We start from the raw sequence: 16,528 nt of genomic DNA, 5'->3' as shown, positions 1-16,528 counted from the left end.
CGTTTTAAAACGTCACCGTTTTTGTCGTTTCAATGAGGACTTCCTATCTTCTCAAGTTGATTTCTTTCCAACAAAGCAAAATCTTAATTTTAAATACGAATCAATGTAATAATTCTTTATTCTAATTTCTAAATTGTTTCTCGTTTTTGCTCCAATTTACACAGAATATGACTACAGAAATTATTTAATGTATTGTTCGTAACTTACTAATTTTGACTTGCTCCGCAATCCCATTTTTGCATTTTAAAAATCTTGATATTTTTTTCATCAATTGTGATGTTTAAAAAAAAAATTAATACAAATCATTTAGATATATTGTTAAATATTTGTCCCAAATTTGGTAAAAAGAGGACGTAAAATAAAAAAAAGATATGACAGAAATTCACGAATTTTTCGAACATTCCTCGTACATTTGACAATTCACGAGGCAAAATCTGTAAATATTGTATGTGTGATTTTTTTTTCAGTATTATTTGTTCTGTGCTACAAGTATCATGTCCAGTTTGTCAAGCTACACAGGAGTTCTTGCTCCATCGTTTTCACAGAGATTGATGTTTGCCCCGTTGTTAAGTAACAGTTGTACCGTGCTACCATGTCCATTTTGAGAAGCTATATGAAGAGGACTGACTCCATCGTTGGTACATAAATTGATGTCGGCACTGTTATTCAGTAACAGTTTTACCGTGCTACTATGTCCTTTTTGACAAGCTTTATAAAGAGGACTGACTCCATTCTTGTTACATAAATTGATGTCGGCACCGTTGTTCAGTAACAGTTGTACTGTGCTATCATGTCCATTTTGACAAGCTATAAAAAGAGGACTGACTCCATCCTTTTGACATAAATTGATGTCGGCACCGTTGTTCAGTAACAGTTGTACCGTGCTACCATGTCCATTTTGACAAGCTATATAAAGAGGACTGCCTCCATTCTTGTTACATATGTTGATGTCGGCACTGTTGTTCAGTAACAGTTGTACTGTGCTATCATGTCCATTTTGACAAGCTATATAAAGAGGACTGACTTCATCATTATCACATAAATTGATGTCGGCACCGTTGTTCAGTAACAGTTGTACCGTGCTATCATGTCCAGTCTGACAAGCTATATAAAAAGGACTGGCTTCATCCTTTTGACATAAATTGATGTCGGCACCGTTGTTCAGTAACAGTTGTACTGTGCTATCATGTCCATTTTGACAAACTATATAAAGAGGACTGACTTCATCATTATCACATAAATTGATGTCGGCGCCGTTGTTCAGTAACAGTTGTACCGTGTTATCATGTCCTATTTCAGTAGCTATATGAAGTGGACTGAGTCCATCATTGGTACATAAATTGATGCCGGCACAATTGTTCAATAAGAGTTGTACGGTGCTATTATGTCCATTTTGACAAGCTATATGAAGAGGACTGAATCCATTCTTGTTACATAAATTGATATCGGCACCATTGTTCAGTAACAGTTGTACCGTGCTATCATGTCCATTTTGACAAGCTATAAAAAGAGGACTGGCTGCATTCTTTTGACATAAATTGATATCGGCACCGTTGTTCAGTAACAGTTGTACTGTGCTATCATGTCTATTCTGACAAGCTATATAAAGAGGACTGCCTCCATCCTTTTGACATAAATTGATGTCGGCACCGTTGTTCAGTAACAGTTGTACCGTGCTACCATGTCCATTTTGACAAGCTATATAAAGAGGACTGCCTCCATTCTTTCTACAAATGTTGATGTCGGCACCGTTGTTCAGTAACAGTTGTACTGTGCTATCATGTCCATTTTGACAAGCTATAAAAAGAGGACTGCTTCCATCCTTTTGACATAAATTGATTTCGGCACCGTTGTTCAGTAACAGTTGTACCGTGCTATCATGTCCAGTCTGACAAGCTATATAAAGAGGACTTCCTTCATCCTTTTGACATAAATTGATGTCGGCACTGTTGTTCAGTAACAGTTGTACTGTGCTATCATGTCCATTTTCACAAGCTATAAAAAGAGGACTGACTCCATCCTTTTGACATAAATTGATATCGGCACCGTTGTTCAGTAACAGTTGTACCGTGCTACCATGTCCATTTTGACAAGCTATATAAAGAGGACTGCCTCCATTCTTGTTACATATGTTGATGTCGGCACCGTTGTTCAGTAACAGTTGTACTGTGCTATCATGTCCATTTTGACAAGCTATATAAAGAGGACTGCCTCCATTCTTGTTACATATGTTGATGTAGGCACCGTTGTTCAGTAACAGTTGTACCGTGCTATCATGTCCAGTTTCACAAGCTAAATAAAGAGGACTGTCTCCATTCTTAGTACATAAATTGATGTTAGCACCGTTGTTCAATAAGACAATAATGGTCTCATTACGTCTCTCCCCTTCCTTTGTTTCCATTCCAGCCTCTTTGAAATGTTCTTCGTCATTTGCAATAGCTAATAACAATGGAGTCCACATGTCATCAGTTGTAAACTTGTTAACGTCAGCACCGAGATGCACTAATTTCTCAATGATTGAAAAATTATGAAATAGAGAAGCAACATGAATTGGTAAGCAAACAACCCAAATTTCGTTTATCGCTGATTTTTTATATTCCTCGCTGAGAGAATTTAATAAGTCTAACTTACCATTTGCACACACGGCGGAAAAGATAGGATAATCTTTAAACGTCGATTTATTGATTATTCTCAAGAAGAATGAAGAAATTTCATTATGACAAAATATAATGAATCCGATTAAAGGACATATTTCATCTCCCCAGTCAAGAAAGCCAAGTCTAGACAAACCAAAACCTTTAAATGAGCTTGAAAATTTAGATCTGTCTATTTCGCACTTAATTCCGACAAGAATCTTTTCAATTGCATCTACCTTTTTCTTTAAGGATTTAATGACGTTCTCTTTCCTTAAACAAGGATTGAGTAGAACATCTGGAAGGTGTTCTGTTTGCATGTCAATAATAAAGCGATCCACAAGATCACCAATGTACTCTTCAGGCAGGTAAACAGTGAAGGGATCGCGATCTTCCTCTTCTGTATCGTCTTCTATCTTCACCCGGCGTCTCAGAAAACCACTATCTGCGTACTGTATTGTCTCTTGTGGACAATCAACACCAAACACCAGAGTCGTTATCTCCATAATAAAATCATGAAGGAATTTGTAAGAATGCCCCACACGTTTGACGTAGGAGCCATTCAGTTCATGTAAAGTTCTTCCAATGAAAGAAACGTTAATGCTGTCTGGAAGTTCACACAGCCCTAGAATGTTTTTGAATTTATGTAGTGATAAATCATTTTTCTTTATAGAATGAATATTTAAATTATTGTTAAATGCCATAATCAATAGCAGGGCACAATATTTATGCTTATCGTGTGTTTTGTAATGTTCTATTTCCTTTTTTATGAACACAGAAGGATTTTTAAAGAGGTTAACTCCTTCTTCTCTGCTGCTCAATTCACACGAAAAAACTTTACACAGCAAAGGAAAATAAGCGTCCGTTTTGATAATTTCCCTAACTTTCTCTTCAGATATATCCAAATGTTGACAGTATTTATTCAAGATCTTTCTTTTTTCTTCATCTGTCAGATCTAATTTGTCGCCGTCAATTTCTACTATGTTAGACTTATTAAGAATACCTTCTAATCTCTTGTCATTTATGACGCATCTTCTACATGACACCAACAATTTAACTCTTTTCAAACAAGTTTGTAATGTTGTCTCGTAAGTTTTCCATGAATTATATGATATATCATCTAGTGTCTCCTTACCAATAGGATCATTCAGTACAAAGAGTGTTTGATTACCTGGCAATATTCCAGGAGAACATATTTCTTTTATTTCTTTCACCTCATCGACAGGTTTAATATTCCATCCCGTTTCTTCTTTTAACTTAAGTGCAATGTGTTGGATAATTGCCGTTTTTCCGCAACCAGAATTACCGACGACCGTGACCAGATTTTGACTTTTAATCTTTTCTTCTACAAATTTGCTTGCCGTTGTCGGGACAAAGTACTTTTTGTCCTCTTGCCAACTTCTCAGAATATCGTCTATAAGAGTTGTACCTTCAAATATTAAAAAAAAAATCATCACAAAATTTTTTTGTGTTATAATGTGTATGTCTTGAAAACGTCATGCTCACCTTCAACAGAAACTGTTGAAATGGCTCTTCAATACGTTTAAACTTACCCCAAAAATAGTTAATCGATTTTGAAATATAAATCACATTTGTAGACAAGATAAGGAGATAAAATTGTACATATAAGTATTGTTCATTATTTTTTATGGGGAATTCTTTTCTGTATTCTTTAAACGAAATCTTAACTTCTTGCATAATTAAATGTTGAGGATTTTAAAGATGATATTTTATTGCCTCCTCAAATTTTTACAAATTGAAATTAAGATGGTAAACTGAGATTTAAAACAATCCATTCCCCACGAAAAAGTGCAATTCCAAGCTTTTTGACATCATATATAGCTGCTTTTTCATTAAAAATGGATCTCGTAAATTAAACACTATATTAATCTTGTCATTGGTCAATTCAAAAATGGTTTTGTTTAAAGATTCTTATTGTACACATCAGGACTTTAAACTTGATATTATAAGAGGCAAAGTGATATACAGACCCTAAACCATGCTACTACGCCTCAGAAACGAACCGGACCGTTCCGTGCAGAAAGCGCACCGTACCGTGCACAAAGCGTACCGTACCGTCCACAAAGCGAACAGTTCCGTGAACAAAGCGTAACGTTCCGTGCACAAAGCGAACCGTTCCGTGCACAAAGCGTACCGTACCGTGCACAAAGCGAACCGTTCCTTGAACAAAGCGTACCGTACCGTCCTCAAAGCGTACCGTTCCGTGCAAGAAACGAACCGTACCGTTCTATGGTTAAATATGCAAACCACGCCCCCAATGATTTTTGAATCGTATAATGACCAAATAAGTCATTTTGGTTTATTTCTTGCTACAGCGCCTTTGAAAGGAGGACGGAGGTTGTGTCTGCCTGTTCGAAACACCATTATCAAGTATCATGCGTCGGGATCTTCAACTGTAAAAATAAGGAAACTACTCGAAGCAAACTACAACTGCAAAACAACTAGACAGAGTGTGAGACGATTCCTTATTTGCTATAAATTAAGTCAACTGGTTGTGTTTGTGGTCAAAGGTACAGTACAGGCCACGAGTTTTTCCCGCAAAACACGTACGGGGCACAGTGGACCTCGAACAATGTCGGCGTCTTTGAAGTCTTTCATTTTCATACTACACGTTTTAGCAAATTAAATCAATTTCCTTTTGAAATATTTGCTGTATTTAAATATTCGTAATTTAACAATACAGATATGTAAACTAAAACTATAAGATGCCCCAAAATTCAATATAATTGTGCTCGTGTCCGGAAAAAAACCCGCCTTAAATGTGCACATGTACATTAATTGATGTTTCATAATCCTATAATTGTATTTGACATAAAAAAAAGGTTCAATAGACTATAATACCACTAACATAGAACACGCTTTCATGAATTAATTCCAAGGTTGATTTTAATTCTGCTCATTTAAATTATTAATTCAAATCTTATCGGATACAAGATCGTTTTTGTCGTAAGTATGCAAACATATGTAGTACATATCAGATGCGTGATTTTACTGATGAAATATTTTGTAAGAATTTAAAACATATATAAACTGTCAAATTTAAAAAATGATCCGTATTAGACTCTCACATTAATTCTGTTAAGATTCTTACTATAGGCGAATCATTGGTGCAATTATACTTGCACTGAAAATCTGTTATCATGTAAAATATGGATTAAAATACTACATGCGGTAAATATGAAGAATTCTACTGAACAGACAGAGATAATAATCTTACTAATAAATCTGTGATCAACTTTCACGCTGCATACAAAAATCGCCAGCCGAATTTCTTGCAAATAAAATGTGCAAACTGCAGTGTAAATGTTACCTTGAATTCATTCTGAAATACATCTTATGAAAAATAAAAAAAACAAAAGAACAGTTTGCGAAAAAATGAAGATATTATAAGGTTTGTTACACTGTACCCATATCCCCTTTCTAGAAAGCAATACGAATTAGCTGGTTAAAAGTTCTTTTAAAAGTCTGCAAAATGGTACGTTGTTGTAAATTAAAATTAATCATAATCTACAGAACACATTTTTATAAGTGTCTGAAAAAAGATAATTTACTAAATAAAATGAAATTAAAAAATATATATATCAATCCTCTTTCAAGCCATATTATGTTTGTTACCCCCCCCCCCTCTAGAAGGCGATACTTATGCGAATTTATTTGGTTTTAAATTGTGCTTTTTTTTTTAAAAAAAGAAAATTATAATTCAGGGATACATGCTTATTTATTTTTGTCTGAAAAGGGATAATTTAGGAGGTAAATTTGTAATCAGTGTTGTGGTGAAACCTGGAAGGTGAGTTTGCTGGATGTCTGTTGAGCAATTTAATACACTTAACTAAATACTTTGAAAGGTGTATTAAACACACGCCCCCCCCCCCCTCTCCCCCGTCTCTCCGGTTGTGACCCAATATTTTTTTTAGACAGGTGTGAACTATAAACTGACCAAAAGAATGTTTCAAATTACAGGAGAAATTCTTCCTGCGTAAACAGACTTTCAGGGTCACCTAGCGTCATGCCATTTTGATTGACAGGTGATGCCCGAGGATTTCATGCGACAGCATTCATGTACAGAGAACGGATTATTCATTCCACAATAGTTGTAAATGGGTTGATTAAATAGAATCATAGACTGATTAATTGTGACATTGGAGATATATTGATTGATTGTATATTGTTTAACGTCCCTCTTGAGAATTTTTCACTCATATGGAGACGTCACCGTATGCCGGTGAAAGGCTTCAAATTTAGACCTATACTCAGCACTCAGGGCCATTGAGCAGTGAGGGTTCTTTATCGTGCCAGCAGCTACCGTGACACGGGACCTACGTTTTTAAGGTCATATCCGAAAGACCCGTGACTTTCACTTCTAGTGCCGAGCGCTTGGCGAAGGAACAGTAACTACCTTTGTTTACGTCTTAGGTATGACGCGGCGCCGCGAACGAGAATCGAACCCGGGCCTCCCGATTACGATGCGAACGCTCTACCACTAGGCTACCGTGACCGGTCTTTGGCGATATAAATAAAACGAAGAATGAGAATAAATACAAGTTATTTTTTTTTTTACAGATAATGTACATGTATTAAGGGTTTGCATCTCTCTCTATCCTCTCTCTCTCTCTCTCTCTCTCTCTTGTTTTTACAGACTTAACAAGGATAGAATAACTTAATAAAATAAAGAAAAACTTCTAAAAATAATTACTTAATACACTGAAAGGATTATTGAAAACATAAATACTTGTCTGTTAAAAGAATGTGTATTGTTACGAGAAAGCGCTCGGAACTTATTGTATAAATTTCGTGTGTCTGCTGCTGATTTTTTGTATTTATTTTGTTTACTGATATTTCTCTTCTGAAGCAAACGTTTAAGCGATAGATCTACAATAAAAAAAAAACAATTTACATATCTAATTACTAGGAATAAAAATGAAGCAGGAAAAGTCATACTTATTTCTATAGATCAATCAATTAAAAATTATTTATATATGTGCATAGCATTATATGTATAAAACAAGTATATACCCGGTATTTATTAATTCCTTATAATTATGTTACAACTTTATTTTAAAGTGAAAAAATATTTCATTTAATTTTTTTCCTTTTTCAAATGAAAGGTCAGCATACGTAAAAATTAAATACGGAAATATTTACGAATTCTATATGTATTAATACATATCTATACATAATGACAAAGACATCGGTGGGGTGATGTTTTTTTTCTTCCTTTCACTTTTTTTTTCATTTTTCCTCCATCACCGCTGTAGTGTAAAATGTTTAAATTGAAACCGAGAAATTAATTTGTTAATAGCTGAAATATAATTATATAATGCATTAAGTACTTCAAAAGTCATTTAAAATAAATAAATTTTTAGAAGCCAATCAAGAATTAAAGCTAACAGGCTCCGCCCACTTCATTTGCATACCGTTTCTCAAAGCGTACCGTTCTCAAAACGAACCGTTCCGTGCAAGAAACGAAACGTACCGTCCACAAAGCGTACCGTTCTGTGCACAAAGCGAACCGTTCCGTGCACAAAGCGTACCGTTCCGTGCACAAAGCGAACCGTTCCGTGCACAAAGCGTACCGTACCGTTCTCAAAACGAACCGTTCCGTTCACAAAGCGTACCGAACCGTACCGTTCAAGTGGTGTAGTAGCACGGTTTAGGGTCTGTAATTTATGTTTTGATGAAGAACTGGAAATAACATTTTGAATAATGGGGGCCTTGATTAAACACAGTGGAGATTATAAAATCCTGACAAAAAGCCAGAATTCCCATTTATTCTTACCATTCGTCAATGCACAATAGCAGGAATGAGTCAGAGTGGACTTTTCGACCTTTTTTGTGGTGTAACAGATATCATGCTGATCAAAATTATAGCCGAAAATAAAATGTTGATGTTAAAACACTTTTTGTCCGGGCAAGCATGGCTTTTAACTCATCACAGTTGCATGTTGGATTTCGCTGCTTCATTCTAATCTGAATTGTGGTTTTGTAGATATAGAGATAGTTTGCGAACTTTTTGATCACCCCTAGGTCAGAATCCAAATTTTTTGCAAAAATCATAAAAGCAAATTTGCCTGTATCAGAAGGTCTACAGATTCCAAGATATGTCTGAACATTTGAAAATCTGCATATTTTTGTTGACAGATTGGTTGTATATTGCTTAACGAGAATTTTACACTCATATGGAGGCGCCACCACTTGCCGGTGGAGAGCATCGAATTTTGTAGTTTACTCGACACTAAGGTCCATGGAGCAGAGAGGGATCTTTTTCGTGCCAGCACCTACTGTTACCCGGGACCTCGATTTAATCGGTCTCCTCCAAAGGGTCGGTCTCAACGTCTCATATTTAAATTATTCAGAGTAAAGCAGATAAAGGGATACGAGGAGCTCTGCAGTTAAAAATAAAGATAGCAAAAGAAAATTATGGCAATATTGTGTTTTATGAAAGAGAGGTTCGATAGTGCTGTTTAGGACCTGGAAGGGTGGTGTTTCAAAAAGTTTTGTTTGTGAGGCTGGGGAGTGCTTTTGTAAGAATATCCCTTGAAAGATTGAGCAAAATAAAGTATGATGAATCAAATCAGCTACTTTAATAAGAATATTGACAGTCAAAAAATGAGATCGGCTATGTTCAGTAAAGAAAATGAAACATTTCGGATGAGAATGGAAATAGTACATGTATAATGTCATGATGATATAATTGATAGTTTGAGGTTCTGGTTAAAGAGAATTCGATGACTTGTTGATCACTAATATCATTTCCTGGTACATTTTTTTTTCTAGATGCTAATGTTGACCAACAAGAATTTCAATAATTTCAGTAAATTGGGTTCAACGTAAAATAGAATAAAAAATGAAAGAATTGTACTCAAATTTTTAAGAAAAATGGAATCACCCGCACTTTGATCAGAAAATCGATTCATGAACTACTTAGTACAGGAGAACACAAATTATACCGTAAATTAATTGGACAACTCAACAGGGCAGTGCGAGGTTCAAAACCAGAGTTGTGTTGTAATGGAGATGGTGTATCTGAGTATCTAAGTTCCAAAGTTCCAAATTAAAAACTGAAACAGCTGCATACATGCTGAGGGCAATAGAAGTTATTGAAATTTTAAAGATATCATACCGATTTACCTTTTGCCTCCTCTTTATGGGAGAGCTTAATTAATCAGATGCAGCGCTGTCAATTATAAGCAATTAAAGTACTAAGTGTCAAATTCTGTGGCTTAAAGACCGCTTTTGAAGTTTCTGTCCTATTCATTGACAGGCTAATGAAAAAAAATTCGTTCAACAATTGTTTCAGAAGTCTTAAGTTCTAAAGAGGGCCTAGAGAATGTATTGTAATACAGAGAACTACGAGAGAAGATTTATAAACTGGAAGCAGATATTATATTGATAACAATATATATTGATAACAAGGATGTTTGTGAGGCATCACAGTCTACCGAAATGGTGGATGACAAACGCCTTAGCATAGACATAAGTTAAATAAAGGATAACAGTAATGTCCATGTAAAATGGTGTCTAGAAAATGTGCAGCTAGCCAACTGTATGACCAAGCCTGGGGGCACCAGACAGGGAAGATACCTGAGGAATGTGTATGAACTTTTTTGATAGACATTTTATCTCGAATATATATCTCTATACGCTAGAGGGGCAACTGCATATAAATGCCAGAGAGGCAATCTAATTCCCTGGTGAACAGAGTGTATAGTCTAACCTAATTAGAGACAACATTGTCAATCTAAACTCATGCATATATTATAAATGATGATTTTTTGTTGATCATTTGGATATGTTTAATCTTGCTTGACCTTGGAGTTTGATCCACTTTTTCACAAAAAATTCCAAACTTTTCCTTTGACCATATCTTTTGAATGTAGAATCAGGACATTTATACTTCACATATATATTCTTTGTAGAAAGACCTTTCAGTGGATACCAACAACAATGACATTTTGACGTTGAACTTGAAAATTTTCGTCCTTGTGGAAAAAATTTATCCTTTGCCATAACTTTTGAACAGTAAGGAATAGGGCTTTCATACTTCACATATGTTATCCTTGTGAAAAGACGCTTTATTGAATATCTAGAACTTTGACCCTTTGGTCTTGACTATTGCGTTTGACCTACTTTTAAAAAGCAGACCTAAAGCAAAACATAACTTTCAAAGGGTTAAGGGCTAGTGCATTCATACTAGGGCTAGTGCATTCATAATAGTTCATACTTGTGACAAGACCTCTCTTTGGGTACCATCAAATCTGACCCCTTGACCTTGACCTTTGAGTTTGACTTACATTTCAAAATTTTAAACGGGTAACCTTGACCATAACTTTTGAAGGGTTAGTACTAGGGCAACCATATTTCACATAGGTATTCTTTGTGGCAAGACTTTTCATTAGATACTAATAAGCTTGACCTTTTGACCTTGGAGATTTCTATACTTATAAATAAACTTTAACCTTGGCCATAACTTTTAAACGCTAAGAGCAAGTGATATCAAACGTCACATATGTAATCCTTGTGACAAGACCATTCATTTGATACAATGTATCAAGAAGGATGACCCTTTGACCTTAACCTTGGAGTCAGACTTACTTGTTTAAATCGGTTACCTTGGGCATAACTTTTGAAGGGTTAGGGCTATGGCTTCCATACTTCACATATGTATTCTTTGAGACAAGACCTTTCATTTGATACTAATTACCTTAACCTTGGGGATTTCCGTTCCTACGAAAAAAACTGTCACCTTGGCCGACTTTCATATTTCACAATTGTACATGTATTTCCTTTGAGAATACTCTACTTTGGATACCAATATATTTTATTTGCATATAAGAAAAGTTTTACCTTCGCTATGTTGCCATACAAAAAAAAAAAATAGTGTTTCACAAACACGTCTTGTTTTTGATAATTTTGATGGTGTATCTGAGTATGGCTTTAAAAAGAGTGTTTTCACCACTTTGATTAGTTAGTGACCCCTTAAAAAATGCGATAAACATAAAAGATTCCAATTTTCCTTTGTAGCACAAAAACAAATGAATGTAATATAAACCCAAACGAATTAAAAATGTGAATCTATATCTCTATACCATCTGATCCGTTGATACAATAATCGTTTAACAAATGTATATTGTACAATTCTTAATTTAATAAGTCGCTGTAAGACCATCTTTATTTATCTTAGAAGTTCTAAAATTTTCTGAAACACTTTTGTTTATATTTGTTTCTTTCTCCATCTTTTTATGAAGGAAAATTTTATCAAAAAAATGAAATATCTTTTAAAAAACAAACATTTTTTGAATACATTTTTTAATCAGAAATTGTAATCTTTTCAGATATAAATATACATTATCTGCTTGATCGGTGTCTATGTTAGGAATTCTACAACTAACCTCCTTCATACTGGTCTTCATTTTCGTTCTCCTGTAATAAAGCTTCCGTTTCTGAATTTTGACTGGTTATTGAATCCATCCCAATTTCTAAAGAAGGAAGATTATCCATAGATCAATATATCAAACACTCTATGTTTTCTTTTGAATATTATATGTTTTTTTCAAGAGTATTACCACTCAATGTCATTCAAAACTTTGTCTTTGAACATCCATCTCAATATTTTCCCTATTCTTTATAAACCGTATTCTCTTTGCAGGGAAATAAAAAAAAATATTCAGGTAAACAAACCTCCAGATTCCATCTCATTGGCTTTACGACGAAATTTCAGTTTCCAGATCAACCATGAACAGAGCGCTATAATGACAAGTGCAGCTAATACCACGGGTACCGCTATCCAGGTTTTGCCACCAGAAGAATCCCCCGGACTGGTAGAAGTGGTCCACAATAGACTGACGTTGATTGTAGGAGAGACAGTCGTGACTTCAAGGTCACTATAAAATGAATTGTTCTTATAAAGGTAACTTGTTTGTGTCAAGTTAAACAGAAAGCTATTGTACATCTTGTTTACAATACATATAGTTTTAAGTAAAATTACCTGCGTAAACTAGGACAGGAAGGGTCAGCTAGATAGCATCTGTTTTGTTTGTTAATTGTTGTGCAAACTGGATCTAGAGAAACAAAATGAGATTACATGTATGCATCATTGATATTAGTTTTTCTTATTATTTAACAGATAAATTAAACTTTTTTCTTTAAAAAACTGTCAAATTAAAGCTTAGAATTAACAAAACTTAAAAGGGAGATTGAAGACAAAAAAGTATACTTATTATGTTTAATCTAATTGCATTGATGAATAAATGATTCCCGAAATTTTAAAGAACTTATCAGAAACAGGAATTCAATAAATTATGATAAGATAGAACTCTATAAATGTGTTAACAGTTTTATTTGTACGAACACTGAGTTCCATCTCTGGAAAAAATTGGAAATACAGCACATATCTTTAAAATGACATTTGGATGAAAGAAATACACTGTTTGAATGCCGTAAATTTTCCATAGAATTACTTTTTGAAACATCATTATGTACTTTTTTCTAAATGTTAAATGCAGAATAGAAGTTTTTTTTCTAAAAAAAATTCTCTTATAAGTTTTTGGGTTTATTTGTTTAGCATCCCTTTTGAGAGTTTGTAGCTTATGCAGGATTGCAAATTTTAGACATAATTGGTACTTAGTAGTGCAGGATCATTCACATGCCAGCACCTACTGCAACATGAGACGTATGATCTAGGTTTATATGCTGATATCCATAGGATAGTCTCAAAACCACAAAGAGATTCCAACCTGCAACGTTAGCATAAAGCCCTTACTCCGAGACGCTCTTACCACTCTGCCATTTTGGCGATGGTGCTGGTTACGTAATACATATATAGTGAATATCACTTAAAAGAAGTTTGTACAAAAATGCTAACTAAATTAAAGACAAAAACCAAAATTTCATAGTTCTTTTTATACAGGTTAAGGAAATGAGAGTTATTCGTATTAAAAATTCTTAAAATATTTAGGCGTTGAGATGTTAACAAATCGTAGATAAAATATGATGACTAATTTCGTGTGATATCAAATTGGAGATGTTAACAAATCGTAGATAAAATATGATGACTAATTTCGTGTGATATCAAATTGGTGAATCTATATATAGTATCATACACTGTACATAAAATGAATTGTTTTGACATATAGCATTTTGTGTCTCATCGCACTAGTAACAATGACGAAATCTGCAAATTTACAAATGTGCGCAAAACACTTACAATTCACCATCAGTTTGGATTTGTAAGTCGTGTTGGGACAGCCTTCAGTAAAATGCAGACATGATCGGTTGTTTAAATATCCAGATTGAAGGACCATACAATTTCCTGTTAATAAACATGTTAATACATTCTAAACGGAAACTAATAAAATGATACTAAGGTGTGTTTAAACAAACTTTAAACAAAAAATAATTCGATTTGTAAAAATTTATCAGTCGTTGAAAAGAATGCAAGAAGATTGTGCATGTAATATGCTACTTATTTTTCTTTTTTATGAAAAAATAAACACATTTTTTTTTGCTGAAAATAAAGCAGGCATTTATATCACAAAGTTTGTCAGAGTGATTGATTGTATAATGTTTAACGTCTCTCTCGAGAACTTTTCACTCATATTGAGACGACACAACTTGCCGGTGGAATGCTGCAAAATTTGTCTTATACTCGACACTTTGGGCCATTGAGCAAGGAGTGATCTTTTTCGTGCCAACACCTACTGCGACATGGAATCCCAGTTTACACTGTCTCATCCAAAGGACCGGTCTCCACGTCCAACAGTGGGATTCGAACCTGCGACGTAAGGAACAACTCCTAACTCTGCAACTCTATAACAAACGCTCTAACCACAGCGCCACCTGGGCAACCCATGTTTTTCAGAATAAGCATCAAATCAATTTATCTTACCTATTTCAATTAAATAGCTTGTTTGATAGCACAATTCAACAAGTTGAGACAGGTCAGACAATGGTAAACAATGATAGGTGTTTTTATTCTGGTCAATTCCAGAACAATTTAGTCTTTTGGAAGCATGGTCAACTTCAGAAATGTTCCCAGGACATCTGTTAACTGGAAAAACAGTTCCTTTAGACCGTACTGTGGACATCTGTAAAAATTGAATCGAGTTAAATAGGTATTTTCGATAAAATTGTTATATGGATGGGGGTTGGACTTTAGAATTTTCCATATTAATCACAGGCTGAAGGTGGAGTGTTTTTAAGTGATGTAAAGTAGCATCCAGTTGTAAATTTATAAGAAATGTTTTATTGTTCATATTATTTTATTATCTTATCGTTTAATTGAATATTATTGCTCTTCGACTTTGTTATGAAAACAAATACTGTTTTTGTATTACTTGATGATCTATTGAGATATTGTTGAACAGACAGTAAGGGACAGTGAAACTAAGATGTTGTTTGTTAGTTTTTTATCATTGTCTACCATATTACGACTGTAATTTACTTACTTATTTCAGTATTATCACATGTGTTGTAAATGGCGCCTGCAATCTTTCTTACGACGAATATTATAAATTATTCTTTGAGAAAAGTAAAGTTTTCATTTTTTTTGGATAGGAATTACTTGATATTTTATGCAAAATTATAATAAGAAACCGGTAGACCTCTGTGGAATAAACATAGACATTATTAAATCTACAACATGTTTTTGTAAGCAATAAATAACACTTTTTAAAGACGCGACATATCTTCTACCTCTGTATTTCATGTCAATGATAACAAATCTGGATTCGTCCTTTTTTGTTTGTCGATGTGAAGTAATTTATTGAGTTAGAATGAATGAATAATACTTTTGTAATAATTTTGGTAATGTAGTTTCCATTCACAGTGGGACATCAATCAGGATGTCTAGGAGAAGTGGTAAAATGTTATAAAAGATAAATTACATGGAGAATTTATCAATACGTTAGATTGGTTAGAGAAAAACATGCTCACCATCAATATTTAAAAAAAAAGATCAGTGTATGTTAATTGGCACGAAACAAAGGTAAAAAACTTAAAGAATCTATCTATTCAAGTGGGTAGTAGTGTAACTTGTATCTTGCTTGAAAGCACTTGATGTTAATATTGACAAGTGTCTTACATGATCTGAATATGTTAAAAAATAGAAAATTAGATGTTTTGTCTAGATTAAAATCATTCATGTACTCTGAGTGACATTTCTTATTGTACCATTTGGAGCGTAAAGAAAATCAAGAACGGTCTTATCTGTAACAAACTGACGTGTAAACACCAAACAAAAGAGCCGCTACAGCGATTTTAAATAAACCTTTTAAACAAACACATTGGTAATGTTTCTAAAACTCAAGGAGATGGCATGTATTGACTATCTTGTTTATAGTTCTAATTGTCATCTTTGTTTTTAAATACCTGTATGAATTAATTCCAAATTAGTTAGATTTTTAAATATGTTAATTAAATAAAAATGTCAGAGCAATGCATTGTTTATCCTTTGCACAAAAACATATATAGAAGATCTTTACAATTTATGCTTTGAAAATGTGGAATAAACTGCCAGATGTTTTAAAGAGTTGTCAATCAATTCAAAGTTTCAAATCTGCATATATAAGAAATTATTTCCAGTCTGCAAACTAACCTTTAGAAGATAAAATGAAAGTGCATGTATATATGTAATCGATAAATTAATTGGTAATGGGGATATTAATTATTATGGAAAAGGGCGACGAACGAATTTTTTTAAACAATTGTATGCATGGAAAAATAATGGTTCAACAGTACTTGGCTTGTACACTAATTATTAGATAGCCTAAATCTTGTCAAACCGTAAACAGAATCTAGATCTAGATCTGTTTATTTTATTTTTGTTATTTAAACAGTATGAAATACATTATCTTTTATATGTTGATTGATGCAATAAA

General features: G+C 33.9%; 1 protein-coding gene across 1 annotated transcript; it reads right to left on the bottom strand.

Annotated features, from left to right (window-relative positions):
• Positions 1 to 492: 492 nt before the first annotated feature.
• On the bottom strand, positions 493 to 12,126 carry LOC134241537 (ankyrin-1-like). The gene is made up of 2 exons (XM_062723576.1): positions 12,044 to 12,126; positions 493 to 4,062 (listed from the first exon to the last, which is right to left on the bottom strand). Exons 1-2 carry the CDS (start codon positions 12,120 to 12,122, stop codon positions 512 to 514), a joined length of 3,630 nt encoding a protein of 1,209 aa, XP_062579560.1. The 5' UTR covers positions 12,123 to 12,126; the 3' UTR covers positions 493 to 511.
• Between the last annotated feature and the right edge of the window lie 4,402 nt (positions 12,127 to 16,528).

This window comes from Saccostrea cucullata, unplaced genomic scaffold (genome assembly GCF_032062105.1).
Source record: "Saccostrea cucullata isolate Sc308-1 unplaced genomic scaffold, CSIRO_AGI_Scuc_v1 ctg2974, whole genome shotgun sequence".
In the NCBI taxonomy this organism is placed as follows: Eukaryota; Metazoa; Mollusca; class Bivalvia; order Ostreida; family Ostreidae; genus Saccostrea; species Saccostrea cuccullata.
This window is presented reverse-complemented; position numbering and strand designations above follow the sequence as displayed.